The sequence below is a fragment of the Rhinolophus ferrumequinum genome, chromosome 17 (genome assembly GCF_004115265.2).
Source record: "Rhinolophus ferrumequinum isolate MPI-CBG mRhiFer1 chromosome 17, mRhiFer1_v1.p, whole genome shotgun sequence".
NCBI lineage: Eukaryota > Metazoa > Chordata > Mammalia > Chiroptera > Rhinolophidae > Rhinolophus > Rhinolophus ferrumequinum.
The window spans coordinates 3,632,751-3,648,412 of NC_046300.1; the positions used below are offsets into that span (position 1 = coordinate 3,632,751).

Consider the following 15,662-nt stretch of genomic DNA (forward strand, 5'->3'; position numbering starts at 1 on the left):
CTAACACATTAACGGCAATTTAAGTCGTGCCTAGATAGTAAAGTCTGAATTATAGTTTAACTGTGTCTGTTTTCTTACGCAGAAGTGATCCAAGCCCCCCACTGGTGCCCTGTAGGTGCCCTGTTCTCCCTGGCTTAGAACTGGGCTCTCCTCTCCTTTTCTGGCTGCTTTCATGGGGAATGTGGCCCCTGTAAATTACACGAGTACTTGCTATACCCACACACTGACTTGGCACCTGTTCACTACATACGAGTGCTGACGTGCAAAGAGTATGCTGGTCTCCTGTGCATTTGCACTGGCTCAGAAGCTGCTGGAGGCCAGAGGCCTCATCTCCTCCTCGGCTGTATGCAGTGTAAGTGTGCAGAGCCTACGTGCTGTGTGCAAGGTGCGTCACAGAGGGAAATGAGTAACGTGTTCAAAGTGTACTGTGTGCCAAGTGCAACAGCTGCTATTACCCCATTTTACAGATACTCAAGTAGTTTGGCACAAACCAGAGAAAGTGATGGGAATCAGGCTTTGAACACAGTCCCTGTATGAAAACCCAGACGCTGGCCTATCCCAACAGCCTGTCTCGGCGAACTCTGCACCATGGCACAATGCCTGGCATTGAAGTTGGAGGTGCAAAACCACCTGGGAATGCCTCAATTAGTTCACTCACTAGGGGTCGGGAGACCAGGTTAATGCACTTGTTCAGCAAAAACCCAAACACTGCTAAGGATTCTTTAATTTTCTAAGTGTAACTACCATTGACCCAACAAAATTTCAAATGCTTAATAAACCCTAAAACATCTCGGTATCTTGTCCTGAAGTTATAAGATATTAGAAAGTGGGAAAACTAAAATTTCTGTCCGTTAAGGCAGCGTCCCTCGAGCAGTCTGGTTTCTGCCTGTTCTCCTTACGTGTAATGCATGGTGGTGGTTTTGAATGTGAAAGCCCAGTGAGTCTGAAAGTCTTTGTTTTGCTCTAACAGCCCAGAATTCCCCTAGAAACCAAGCTACCGTGAGCTACTTACAGCGTCATACAAGGAATACAGCCAGCGAGGCCATGAAGTCAAATTTGCACAATGAAACTTTCTCTGAAAACAGAAAACAAAGTCACTTAATAAAGTCGCCCCACACAATAAAGATTCTTACAGTGGAAAGAGCCACATGTGAGAGAGGATTAGGGCCCAGGAACACACTTCCTAATTTTAAAAAGATGAAAACTTTTGTAAATAATCACATCATAGATACTTATTAAGTTTGATAATCATGTTTTTATCTCCTTCAACTACATATTGCAACTTAGAATCCTGATTCTTTGAGAAAGTTCAAATATTCCACTTCCAGTACTGAGGACAAGCTAGCCAACGTAAGACGGAGAGGGACTGAACATCGTACTTCTATTGCCGCGTTACTGGTCTGTGGAGTAATAAGTATGTGTGCAGCATCCACAGCGAACACCTCCACACACAATCCAGATTTTCTTTGTGTAAAAACTTTAAATGGCTCTTAACTCCCTCACCGTGGAGGTCAGCAGGAGTGAGACAATTCCAAAGATAAAACGACTACTCGAGACGTCATGATCAAGGCCCCGTTTCGTAACGCTCAGGGAAAGGGGAAAACCACGTGTATCTCTTCCCGTTGTATTATGGGATCTGAATGGAAGCACGCCTCAATCCACATAAAAGTGTGAATTATACTTAAATTCCGCTAGAATTTCACTATTTCATGGGAAGACGCAATAATTCTGATGTCAGTCCTCAAAGTATACATTCAATGCATGAGCAGTGAGCTTGGAGTTCAGAAGCACACTTTAAAGTTCACCTGGAAGATTAAAGGCGAAAACAACCATGAAAATTAGGAAAGTGTTACAAGGACACAAATGTGGGATGGATGCATCACAGCAGCTCTGGTAATAGCAACAGATGAAGCCACCTCAGCATCAAGCAGCAATGAGGACCTCAGAATACGTCACACTGAGGAATACTCTGCCCGAGCAAAGAACAAGGCTTCACACCGGCAGAACGTGACAAACGACGGCGTCTTCCCGTGAACCCAACAACCTGCATATGGACAGACATTTTCAATTTTATAAACTGTTCACACATGAAATTGAGGGGCAGCGGAATAGGGAAGATCCAAAACGACTGCCAGGGTAGAGAGGAACAAGGAAAGCAAGATGCCCACTGACAAAAAGGAGGGAAACCCCACCCTGGCGCTGCAAGACCCAGGGCACAGATGCACAGGTATGGACTGCAGCGGCGCGGACACGGCTGCGTGGAAGGACTCGGGGCCGTGGGGACAGTATGAGCTGACCCAGGGGCCGCAGAGCTCACCTCACGGTCTGTTCTGGCTACATCAGGAGACTCTAGAATCTCTGGAACCAGGAACAACGGGCTGTAAAGCTCACAGGGACACTTTAGTAAGCACCGGGGAGCGAGCAAACCTTGAGAAAGAAGCGCAGCGAGTCCTACGTGTCCTGACCTGCTCGCTATGCGCTGTCAGCAGGTAAGAGCACGGTGCCGGTGTGGACAGACTGACAACGGGGCACTTCGTGTCAGCGAGGGAAAGAGGGACAAAGTAAGGTGGGCGTCACACCAGGACAAACTGCTGGGGTTAAAGCTTCAATGTTCTCATTTCATTTAAAGCATGGAATCAAACGGAAAAAGGTGATTTTTACTTAAATAAGTAAGTAAAGATTCCTTTGCACAAGGAAGTCATTTCTAGCTATGAATTAGAATACAGAAGTATTAAAAAAGAGAGAAATTCAACTACATTAGAAAGAACTCCTTCTGTAAAAAGGCAGACAGACAGACAGAACACACTCAGTATGGGAGCGCACCAAAACCAGTCAGAGGACAAACCAGGACAATGGGACAACGCGCAGAACTTGCCTGTTACGGACGGAGGGCTAACATCCTAATGTGCCGGGCACTAGAAATCCCGAAGGGCGGAGAGTAAGAACAGACCCTTCCGGCTGCAGGAAACACCCACTCCTTACACCTCCTTCGTACCCGGAGACCTGCATCGTCCAGTACGTTCCGGGCCTCATGCATCGGGTCAGCAGTGCAGCTGGGCATGGGGACTGGGTACGGGGACGAGCAGAGCGCTAGCGTCGCCTGTCACGGCACTAACAGGGCGTGTCCTGAGTGAGGCAGCCTCTGAGTGTGTCCGAGTCACACGTGCAGGAGCCAGGCGGTCGGTCAGGTCACCCCGCTTCTCAAGCTCGCCCTGCACGATGACCTGTATGACTGGTGATGGCACACTTCCGTGCAGGTCCGCCATTGGGCGGGCACTGGTTCTAGAATGTGCCTCACACAGCACCAGGCTGTGCCGCTTTCAGAGGAAGGAAGCAGCGTTCCAAAAACTGACAGAGGGCCCCCTGTGCTGTTCAGAGGCCTTCCCTGAGAAGAGGGGCAGAGAAGACCTGTGTCGTCAGAGAGCAGCTCTGGAAGACGCCAGACTAGCTGTGAGCCCGGCCTGAGGGGACGGCCCTTCTGGATGAGCCCTCGGCTCCTGCGGCCAGAGACGAGAGGCGACCCCGGCTTTAACGTCAGCAGAGGTAGGAGCCGAGCTCCAGCACATCCCCATGCTGCCACATGTGACACCTTTTTCCAGTCCACAAGCAACCCTTCTGATGAGCACAGGGCTTGATAAATGGACAAGCAGGGCAGGTCCTTACAACACTCCGCCACACTCACTCCAAGCAGGTTAAAGGAACGTTCCATCACGTCGCCAGAGCTCCACGACGGTCAACCCAGCGAGAGGGGGCAGTGCCAGGAAAGGCAGTGAGTGAACATGAGCTCCAAGGTGGAATCGCAGAACCAGGAAGGTCTCCGACTGAAGTGGGTTTGGAAGAGTGCTTTCTGATCCCACTGGCGTCCCTCCTAACCACTGGGGACGCTTCTCTAATGTCCTCTTGTCAGAATGGAAGCTTACACAGGGACACCTGTGGAAACTCAAGTAATTTTATGCCGTTTGGAACGTTTAATTCCAATGGCAAATGTTAAGAGAGGCATGTGCAAAACATTTCTGGGCTAATTGAAAACATCTCAGGAAGGACACACTTCCAGATCCTTTAAACACTTTTCTGCTGGAAAAGCCCACGGCAGCGTGACCGGCCTGAGTGAGCTCAGAAACACCTGAGACCCCGCCATCCTGAGCACGCCCACTGCTTCAGGGACATGGAGCCATGGGCGCTGCTTCCGGTTGTGGGATGTCCGCGTCCACGTGAATGAACCCTGCGGGCAGGGGACAGATGGGGCCCTGGACCTAAAGACAAGTGCTGTCAGGGACCCAGCTCCACGGAAGGTCAGTGTCCAGCTAACGGCGCAGCCAGACGGGCACGGCACGGAGCTCCCACCAGTGCCACGGGACACCTCACTCCCCGTGTGACACAGAATGGCTCTAAGTGGCCTCTCCAAAGTAGGACAGAGTTTGCAGATCATCTGGAGCCCAAAATAGATCCACTAGCAACTCTCCTGGCCTAGTGATCTACATTCACATTTCAAGACCCAATAAACTGCTCAAAGTTTAAACAAGAGAACCCGCTGAACAATCCGAAAGATACATGGGATGGAAGCGTTTGTGTCTCCTCAAACCTCTCATGTTTCTCACGCCTTAGCACCTTCTGACAGAAAATAACCAAGGGCTAACATTCAGAGTCCAGAATTACCGGAAAAATAAGACAGCAGGGAACCTGTGCCTCTCTGGTCCCTGCGTGCCTGTCTCTCCTTCCTCCGCTGAGCCAGTGGCAGCCCAGCTGCAAAGGCCGAATTCTGAGGCACCGTGAGCAGGCTGAGGTGCTTTCAGCAGACTGTCGATTAACTCAAGTTCAGGTTCAAGACGGCCAGACCCTGCCGACAGGACACAGCACACAGCACTCAGGCAGGAACTAACCCCACTCACACTCCCCCTGGGCTTAGAACTTTGCAGAGAGGCAATTGAGGATATTTAAATGCTTCATCGTTTTAAACACCGCATCTGGGTGTGGAGGAGCTGTTACATAAATCAAAACACTTTAGTAACGCCCCAAAAATATCCAGTGATTGAAATACACAACTATCTGAGTATTAAGATGCTATGTAGACAGCATCTTGATGCAGTTCCCTTGTCATGTAACGTCCCAGCCACCCAGTGCAAACCCTTAGCAGTCACTGAACGACTCACTCAACCCCAAGCTGTCCTGGGCGCCCACGTGCCCTCAGAGCTGTCTGCAACACCCTGACTCCAACAGTTACACTCCACAACCCTCCACTGCTTCGGTAAGACGAACGAGGGGAACAGTGTACGTGACGTGTCTGGATCGGGCGTGGGAAGGAAGCACTGCAGAGCCCCACAGCAGCTGCCTGCAAACTCAGGGCATGTCGGTACTGTGCCATCTTCAGAAACACTCGTTGCAGGGTTCCCTGGGGATCTTGAAGCAGTCTAACTTTCTCATTAGAATCTTCTTAGAAACAGTGATCACAACACACCACCACGTCACAGATTGGTCAACCACAGTGCAGAACAAGTCATAAGAACAAGGAGTCCCCAGACGCCCGGTGGAGCCTGAGCCCACCCAGTAGCCACCCTGTCAGTGGTCTGGAAGCCGGATGGTTTCTCCAAGCCCACGGACTGGTGTGAGACCCTGCATGAACGACCCTGTGCCAACCTCCTGTGACACTGAAGCTTCGCCAGTCTACCTGACAGAGAGCCAGGGATGACCAGTGCAGGGTCTTTCAGGTTACAAGGGAAACCGTCTTTCTGTTTTTAAAAGCCACTTTATTTTAAGTTGAGAAACTAGTAATCTTTTTCTTTAGGCAGAAATCATAAATATGACTGTTTTAGACATCTCACAAATGAGTACAGACAAGCTCCATCAGCTTTTCGTTTGAGAGAAAGAATGATCTAGCCAAAAGGATCTATGTAAGAATTAACGCACTTTTACAGAGCACCAGGTTGCAAGCCAGTTTTGTACAACTGTTGTACAAAGTGACCGCTGCCCAGCTTTTCTTCTGGAAGTCGGGAGGAAGCACAGCTTACTCTCTGTGTACCTCAAACTCTCCTTTCTTAAGATTACGTGTTTACGACTCAAGAGCCAGACATCTGATCTGATTACAGTGAGAGAATCCCGCAGAATTAAAAACCACACGCTGTTAACACCCAAATGGTCAGCAGAACAGCAGGAACCCCTTGCGGCGCTGACACCCGGCTGCGCTGACATACGGTCCAGGACCGCCGTGGGGCCTGGGGAGCAAACTGCGAGTCTTGTTTGTGTTTACTCCTAAAAACAGGGAAAGAGCAACCTGTCCTCATTTTTTGAAGATCATAAAAAGTTCGTCTCTCACCTTCTGGTATTTGTGCCACCATCTATGCGAACACTGGTCTTCGCAGGACACAGGTTTTGAAGGAAATATCTGACGTTTATTGAGCGATTCTAACTGAACGGCAGACATGGTCGACGGCAGAACACACTCGGGCAGAATTTGAACTTTGGCTTGCTGGATTCTAAAATCAAGAGAACAGAGCATGCTGTTCATTTTTAACATAAACTAACAAACGATTAAGTTTCTAAGCATAAGGCTGATTTTAAATACTAAGATTTTCAAAGCTTTCTTGTTTAAACATATTCATCAAATGCTGATGTTAGGATGAAAGAAATTTTCAAAAATACTATATTTCATAAAGCATACCAAAGTTAAAGCCAAAGATAACCTAAGGAGTGGATTTTCCATCTCACTGAGGAATGGAAAGGGAGATTTTTACATTTCAGACAAATATCCTGAGCCTGTAAGTGAAATGTTAAAAAAAAATCAACATAGGAACAACTCCTACTGCGTATCTGGATACTTCTAAATTAATTTCTTAGACATTCTTAGACACCCCACTTGTCCCATCTCCCCATCTGACTCTTACACCTTTCTCTTCTCGTAAACCATCTACCCTGAAGAGGAGGAAAGGAAAGGAGGAGAAAGTCAAGAACCCATTTACATGAGTGAGTTAAAACACAACTGGAGAATCACATGTAGCTTTAACTTCTAGGTGCATTTCTTTTCTCAAACATTTCATTTCAATATGCAAAGAATCAAAATATGCATTATCGCTGTTTACTTAAAAATTATTTAAACTCTCATTATAGAAAAGTCAGCATTCCAGAACGCTACTTGAGAACATAATTGCAAACATCTTTTCATGAACTAGTGCCAACCAGAGGGCTGTACCTTCGCGCTATTTTCTTACGCTATTTTCTTACGGGGCTTTGTATCTCCTAGCCTTTGAAATGTGGAATGTGCTAGAACATAGCACTGTCAGACTGACAAAGTCACACCGTATATTATAAGCCTCTACTTCACTATTAATTATATTTAGGAAATCTAAACAGGTCTTTCATATTAACCACTGTCTTGACCAACAAAAGTTTATGAATGAAATGCTGATATTTATTCAAGTAAAATAGTGAAGTGTGTCTGACAATATCTAGGTTTAATTTAATGATAACATTAGACTCACTCCACTAACTTCATTTCTTTCCTGTGAGCTCAAATTTACATCTACATGACTTTGGAAAATGTTTTTTAAAAATGACTGCATTCAAGCTTGTGTCCAGAATTTTCTTATCAACTCTCATTAAAAACAAACCAAATCTCAATTTTCTTCACCTAACACATGAACACAAACACATGGTAATCATATTTTTAAAGCAAAAGTGTATACCTTTTACAAAAGTCTTTAGAAACCAGATTCTTCTTTAAGGCCATCAATAAATGAAATTAAGAATTACATTTTACCCAACAATAGTTGGGTAGTTACAAGAGTTCCATAAGATCTGTTATTTTATTATGATAAAAACATTAATGTTATTGGGACGCCAGCTTCCTGATCACGTGAGCAGCTGTGTGAGTCACCTGCAGGACTGAGTGCCCGCTTTGTCACTGTTGAGTGTGTACAGAGCTGAGGCACACGGAGCTGGTTCTTCTCCCAACAGCTGAGTTTTGTTTTGAACGTAGCTAGTTTTGTTTCTTTCCAGCCTGTTATGGCACTTGTTTGTGATCATGGCTACATTAATTTAATAAACATTATAAAAAACCAATAAAATATATGAAATATAAGTACAAAAATAAAATTGCTTCAACAAGTATTAGGTTGAGCCATAAAAATGCTTTCAAATTTGGTTCAGACAATTCTAACAGTAGGAAAGAAGTGCACAATCGGGAAGGATTCCGCACTCTTGCTGCCTTTGATTATCTTTAGAATCTGTCTTGAAAGAAAAGCTACAGGTGTAAACCACAGACAGACAGTGGAAGTGGCGTTCACGAGAAAGACGACTGCCATGTCCGACTGAGAAAGTCTCTCGTTTGCACCAATGACAAGTGAATGACACCATGTGTGCATGCGGTTAAGATGCATGTGTAGGTTTGTATGTGTGACTTCATGATCTCCAGCTTGAACTGGCTTTTTGACTAACGGTTATGGTCTCAGGACAGGTAAGAGGGCTGCCAGTCCAGACAGGGTGCCGATGTCCTCTTTCTGAAGCCCCACCCCTCCGTCTTCCAGGCTCCCTCCAGGCCCCAGGGCTGCCTGACCCACCTACGTCTTTGTAATTCAGTAATGTTTATAAATACCTACTATGTGAACCAAACATACAAAAACCTTTCTCACTGCAGCTCACATTCTTTTTAAATCATAAAATCCTGAATTGCCAGGTGTTCAGAAGGCATCAGCAGTGCGGCACAGAGCTCAGGCGGGATGTCCAGCTCTGGCAACAGGTAAGAAAGAGGCCTGTGCACGAGGCCCGGGCAGACCCAGGAGTCTGCGTCTTCCTACGACCTCACAACACGCCTTACGTGCCAGCGCCGCACAACAGTCCGCAGGGGAGCAGGCAGTATCAGGACAAGTGCTTCACATTTTTTTTTTTTTTTTTTAAGAAAATACAGTTAGGTGAACGGATTTAAAAAAGTGAGTTTAGTATTCCCTGAACTTAAGAAAAAGCTCTGACTATGAGAGCCGTGCCGAAATGACAGCTGCTAAGCCAGTCCGCTCGGAATGTCCGTCTCCACAGGCACAGCCAGCACGCCGTTACTGAGCATTTATCAGGGATGCAGTACACTTATGGGTGACAGCAGTGGCACTAAAGGGACGGCTCGGCTGGAGCAGCTGGCAGCAGTCATCAGCGTGGCCCTCAGACACCACAGCTGTGCGGTGACCACACAGAGCTCACGGCCTCTGGCCTCCCTCCCCTTTTCACTGAAGAGAGGTTTTTAATCCCAAAGAAGCCTCGTGCCAAATGACGCTGCACTTTGAGTTTCAGCAGGATCAGCACATCTACAGGGACGTCAGAACGCCCCGGAAACCACGAGAACAGACGCTGCAGCCTTGTCCCCGGCTAATCACTCCCTAGGGAGGGGATGAGGTTGGAACTCAGGCTTCTATAGTTTGAAAAACTTCCCAAGTAACTGGATGCACAGCAAACATGCCCACCAGTAGGCTGAGCCTTCCAAGGGAAAGAGAACAGCTTGTTAAAAGTTACAGAGTGTAAAGGTCAGCAGAATACAAAACTGGACGCAGCCCATTTCATTTTCAGTTGCTCCCACAGCTTTAGACGCGGCTTCGCTTACCCGTCCGACTGTGTTCTCAGCTCCAGGACTTTGAACCTCTGTCTTCCGACCGCCTTCACTTTCACTATCTCAATCCCAAAGTCCTGCTCCTCTCGGTAGGCGTAGATCTCCGCCGTCGTCCCAAAGTGCGCTTCCCTTTCCTGTATGTTACTTCCCAGGCAGATTTTTAAAGGAAACAGTTTTGAACACTTAATTTTTAAATATGCAAAGTTGACAAAAGCAATACACATGGGAGTAATCACCCTCATTGCAAAACTATTATAATTTTAATATCCTATGGAGGAATTTAGATACATAAGGAGGCTTCAGAAAGTACACAGAGAGCACTTTTAGGAAAAGACCAATTTCCAGTCACTGAAGATGATGGAGGACTGACGGGTGAAACTCCCGTTTCCCAAAGCAAACATTCCTCGACTTCAGTAGCCAGAACCTGAATGCTCAGCCCTGTTCTGGGGCCGGGACTTCCTGTGTTCACTTCCTGCCTCTGCGGCTGGTTTCCACGGGCTTCCTGACATTCACCTTCAGTCTACCACTAGTTTGCAATGCGACAGCTCAGGGATTCTCAGAGGGAAAGAAGAGCCATGCTTTGGGGAAAGTAATCCTTCACATTAAAATGTAAAAGCTCTCTTTCTTTTTAAATGCAGTTCCTGGAAATAAGTTTCTAGACATGTTTTTCATTAAATATTAATGATTACAAATTTTCAAATACCAGAAAGTTCAATTGTGTATGAAGGTAAACGCCTAGTTTCCATGGTGACGACAGTAAGGAAAGCACTCCAGCTTTCAGTCTCCGCACTGACTTGCTCGCCTCATGGCTTCCCCCAGGGCACCCCCAGACCCCAGGGTGCTTTCACCCCGACCTCCGTGGCTCCACGGGAGAGACGTGCTGAGCACTCACTCCAGTGCTTTACCTGTAGGCGAGAACCGCAAAGGTTCTGTCTTTCTGAATCAAGGTCCGCACCATGCTGACCTCCTGAGGGCTGAAGAGCTGCAGAGGTAACGTCTGCCCGGGGATCAGCACCACCGTGACCTGCGGCAGCACCGGGATCACCGGGCAGCTGTCGTCGTCGTGCAGGGTCCTGCCGTGGAATTCCTCCATGTCAGCGCCCAGATACTGTCGGGAACACACACGCGTGACACTGGAGGTGTGTAGGGACACACGGCTCAAGCGACTGAAGAGCCAGCCAGAGTAAAAGCAATACAAACGGCAGGTCCGAACACTTATCGAGGTAATAAGCACGGTGGACCGCGTGCCACGTGGGAGTGGAATCTGACACTTAGTGGTGGAACTTCTAATGTCTTGTGAAGAGTCTCTCTTCACAGAGTCACAAATTCAAGAGCGATTTTTCAGTTCATATTTTCTTTTGACTAAGACACTTCTTAGTCCAAATATGACAAAGGACAAACGTGTTAGTTAAGTAAGAGCAGTGCCCAACAGTACAGACAGGAAGTACTTTAGTGGCTCCATGACCAGCAAAGGCACAGAAGGAAGGGTGACAATTCCGTGGAGAATTTCACCGGGACACAGTACGAGCTGCTCAACCACCACAAGTGGGTGCGTTTACGCCCATGCCATCACTCAGAATGTCGGGTGTAACACTAAAATCAGCCGCTTGTTCTGCGGAGCTTTTATCCACAGGAAATGTGTATGCCCATTAGACCCGTTCCTAAATTACGTACCGTGTGTGACGTTGGCAGGCTGGTGTCAAAATTGATGACATTTGGTTTTTTGGCTTCTTTGCTATCCTGGTCTTCAACTTCCATTTCAATGTCATCTTCTTCCTCGTTCTCTACTGCAAAGGGAGAATAGCATAAGAGAAACACCAGATGTGTGACCATGTCAGACGCGGGTTCCCCTGCAAACGCCAAGCCCCTCGTGAGCCCGGGGTCCCCGTTGGAGAATATCTCCAGCACCACAGAGAGGCGCCCAGGCTGGGCTCTGCCACTGCCCGCTCTACCCCAGGACAGTGGGAGATTTACAGAAGAGCCGCTAAGGCAGCCCAGAGCGGCCGCACGCCGTTTCCCGCTGCTCGGCTTCTTACACACAGCGTGGCACACTCGTCGCATCGCAGGAACCAGCGCTGGCTCCGAGCGGTTAACCACACTCCACCTTTACGTGGACTGCCTGAGTCTGTACCCTCCAGCCTTTCTCGGTCCCGTTCCTCCCACGTGACGCTGGGTCGTCTCCTTCGCCTCGTCCGCGCCCCTTTCTCAGCCTCTCCGTGTTTTAAGCCTTCCCAGTTTTGGGGCGAGCGGGTCAGGCCTTTGGTAGAGTCTCTCTCCATTAGGATTTCTTTGCTGTGTTTCTCACGATTTGACTGAGGTGCCCGTGTTTGGGGGAGGAAGCCCACGCAGGTGAGAGGCCGCTGTCCTCCCGTCAGGTCAGGGAGCCCACGGTGAGCGGGTCCTGTTTGTCACGCTGCTCCCCGGGAAGCCCCGGCCCTCCTTCCCCCCGTGCCCGGGGAAGGGAGTCCCCAGGCGCAGCCCCGCGGGAGGGGGAGGGCTCCACCGGGCGTCTCCGTGCGCTGTCTGAACCCGCCTGTGTGACACACGTCCCCGCCGCTCTCACTAACTCCGCCACCTCAGGCAAGTCATTCCACCTGGTTCAACCTGAACTGTCCTCATCTGCAAAGGGACAGCACGAATCTGGCGGTCTCTCAGGTTCTTTTAAACGCTTAACTTTAAAAACTTCCTACAGAGGACAAGGAGGGCAGACCCGTTCATTAGAAGTGGGAAAGGTACCACTAGTACCCGGCAGAAGGATTTTCGTAGCAGTGACATCACTCCCCTGGCTGTCACTACACTATTCAAAACTGAAGCGTTTGTAATCATTCTCACACACATGTTCTTTTGGGATTTTCAATTTAAAGTTCACATGAAACATATTTACAAGAATGTTTTAGGAAGCTTTCTCCACACAAATTTTAAACTATGCAAACTAAGCCGATCCACTTTAGGAGCCTGGTGTTGCTAACAGCAGGTCTGGGAGTTAGAACAGGCTGCGCTACTAGGTAGGGGCCGTCCTGCTACCGGGGGGCCGTCCTCTCCTGCTACACGGGGGCCGTCCTGCTACAGGGGGGCCGTCCTCTCCTGCTACAGGGGGGCCGTCCTCTCCTGCTACAGGGGGGCCGTCCTGCCACCGGGGGCCGTCCTGCTAGGGGGGGGGGCGTCCTGCCACCGGGGGGGCCGTCCTCTCCTGCTACAGGGGGGCCGTCCTGCTGGGGGGGGGCGTCCTCTCCTGCCAGCGAAGGGTAAACGCCCCTCCGAGCCCAGTGCTTCTCAGCCACAGGGGATTCTGCTCCTCAGAGGTTTGGGGAAATGTCTGGAGACATTTTTGGTTGTCACAACTAGGGGAGTCCTGCTGGCATCTAGTGACAAAGGCCAGGGATGCTGCTAAACAAGCCAAAGGACAGTCCCCTACAACAAAGAATTCTCCAGCCCAAAATGTCAGAAGAGACGGGGTTGAAAAACCCTGGCCTACACAAACCATAAAGATTTACTGAATCTTCTTTTTGACCTCGTATTTCGTGTATTTTTAAATGCCCCAAATAATCTCCTAAATAGACAAAATCTCATCACAAGAGTCATCTCCGTTGTGTATATGATTTAAATCAAACTATCTCCAGCCAGGTCTCTGAGGAGAAAATACAAATGCTTTTCAGGATCGTAATTGCCTTGGACTTTCTATTAATTCTCATGAATTCCTAGACACAAAGCTTTGTCAAAGAGAACAACATAATTATTTCACCTGATATTCAAAAGGTCAGTGGCCTAACACTTCACATAAATACAAAATTTTCTTAAGGACATACAAGTTTAACCAGGAGATAACAAAGACAAATCCAAACCAATATTCTGAATCTAATTCCTTGTATTTCCAACTTTGACAGCATGGCTTTCACTGGGCAGGTGGACTTACTGCTACTACAGAAAGTTTAACAGATCAACTGTTAGCTCAAAGGCTAGAATTCCTGATTTTAAAATTCACATTGAACTGTTCTGGCTGCTCGTCTCTAAATGATCTCCTTACGTATCGCAGCCTTTCTGATAAACACGGCTGAAACCCATTTCCCCTGCTTGGCTGCTTATCTGTAAATGTTCCCTTTGGCCAAGACAGTTCTTTGCATCTTAAATAGGAAGTTATTTCCTTAGCAGTTAAAGAGGATTACTTCTCATACTGCACGGGATTGTGGACACCCCAATGTTCCTTTCAATTAAAACTCATACGTGGTTTAGAAAAGCTTTCCGATTACATGTCACCCTCTCTGGGCGCTCTCAGCCCTGGGTTTCTGGACAAAGTCCACACGGAGTGTTTGCAAGGACCCGAGTAAAGCCCGATGACGCCCGTCTCGCAGGAGCGCCGCGTGCCCGCCAAGAGAACAGCTCAGCACCCTCCCTGCAACAGGGGATGTGGCAGGTACAGTGGGGCTGCGGTCTCTGAAATAAACAGCTCCGCTCTTTGGGCGAAGGCTGACACACTTACCTCCCTGTCAGCTCAGCTCAGCTCAGCGGGCCAGGCTTCAGGAGCAAGCACTGACCCGGGCTGCTTTATTTTGCACAATAGGTCCCTCCCGTACGATGTGCGTGCACTCGCTCTCGTCTTCCTCAATCCACGCAGCTCCAGTGCACAGATCAGCCCTCCCAGCACAGCTCCTTCGGCAGCTGCCTGAAACCCCCCGTTTCTTGGCAGCTCACAGAAAACCTCTCCAACCCCGCTGGCGAGGCCCGCCCAGGCCTGGTGTGCCTTCCCTGCCCCAAGGATATGCTTTTGGGTGTCTCCCCGCCACCTCACCACGCCTTCCCCAGCTCCCCCCAAGGCCCACGGGAGCCCTCACTTACCTGGCCCTCAATCAGCTACCTCCTGCTCGTTACACTTCGGGAGCCCCACAAGACCATACACCGTGAACACGGGCCTGCACCCCACCTCCCTGCGCGTCCACAGCCCCAACACACTTCCCGGCACCGGGGAGGGGCAGCGCCGACAGCCTCCGCTGGGCCGACACACCCCCGGGACCGCATCTCGTCCACAGCGCCCAGTGTCAGGTTCGCACAATGAGCGACACCAGCCACGCTGACCAAGCCGGGCTGCAGTCCTGGCCCTGCGACCCTGCGACCCTGGGCAGGTCCCTGCGGTGACCGGCCCGTCCACTTCTCCCCCCACGTGGGGGGCACGGCGGAGTGGCGTGGGGACGATTCAACGCAGAAGCGCACGCAGGGCGCGGGAGCGGGGCCCGCGGGGCGGTGAGGCCGGCGCGCGTCCGCTGTCACCGTGTCCAAGGGAAGCGGCCCGGGCACAGGGACGCCCGTCCCGGCCGGGCCCCGGGCGCCGCGTTCTGAACTCCAGCACGGGGAGCGCCGGGGTCTCTGCCTCCGGGGCAACCCCTCCCGCCCCCAAAGCCCCGCGCGCACCAGGCGCGACCCAGCGAGGAGCCCAGCGCCGCGCCCGGGGGTCTGGCCCGGGCCTGACGGACAGCCCGCGGCCTCGGGGCCCCGCGCCCGCCCCGCCCCGGCCCCGCCCCGGCCCCGCCGCGCCGCCCGCGGCCCGGGCCTCGCCCCTCCCGCCGCCGGACCGGGGCGCTTACCAGGCAGCAGCGGCAGGTGGTTGCCCATGTCGTGCGCAGCGTCCTGCGGGTCTCCCTCGCCGGCCATGTCTGTTTACCCGCAGAGGATGCTGGGACGGGGCGGTGCCCGCCGCCGGGGAGGGGCTGCGCCGCCAACGCCGCCGCGCAGGGGCCACAGCGCCCCCTGGCGGCGCCCGCGGGCAGGACACGCGTCGGGCGGCCTGGAAGCGGTGCGGCGGTCGCCGCTGGGACCGAGTGCTGTCCCTGCAATCTCTGACTCCGTGCCCGCCACGCACGTACAGAGCCCTCGCCTTCTCCCAGGCCCTAGTGTGACATTTTACATGGGGGGAAACTGAGGCTCAGATTCTCATCTCCACCTCACTCTTAAAGCAGGCGGCGGGGAGCAGACAGAAACCCGTTTTTGCCCCATTATTAACTCCAAGTAGACACACGAAGACTGGAAAAATCCATCACTTAGGCCGAGGGTGGTGGGATTGTAGCTGATTTGCTTTCCAAGAATTTTC

At 50.4% G+C, this 15,662-nt stretch overlaps 1 protein-coding gene across 1 annotated transcript in view; it reads right to left on the minus strand.

Annotated features, from left to right (window-relative positions):
* The window catches only part of CRBN (cereblon), a 20,013-nt gene extending 4,730 nt beyond the window's left edge, over positions 1–15,283 (minus strand). The window contains exons 1-6 of the mRNA XM_033131977.1: positions 15,160–15,283; positions 11,258–11,370; positions 10,489–10,691; positions 9,578–9,727; positions 6,311–6,470; positions 1,013–1,075 (exon numbers count right to left, since the gene is read on the minus strand). Coding sequence (XP_032987868.1) covers positions 1,013–1,075; positions 6,311–6,470; positions 9,578–9,727; positions 10,489–10,691; positions 11,258–11,370; positions 15,160–15,226 — 756 coding nt within the window. The 5' untranslated portion in view covers positions 15,227–15,283. The remainder of the gene's footprint in view (positions 1–1,012; positions 1,076–6,310; positions 6,471–9,577; positions 9,728–10,488; positions 10,692–11,257; positions 11,371–15,159) is intronic.
* Between the last annotated feature and the right edge of the window lie 379 nt (positions 15,284–15,662).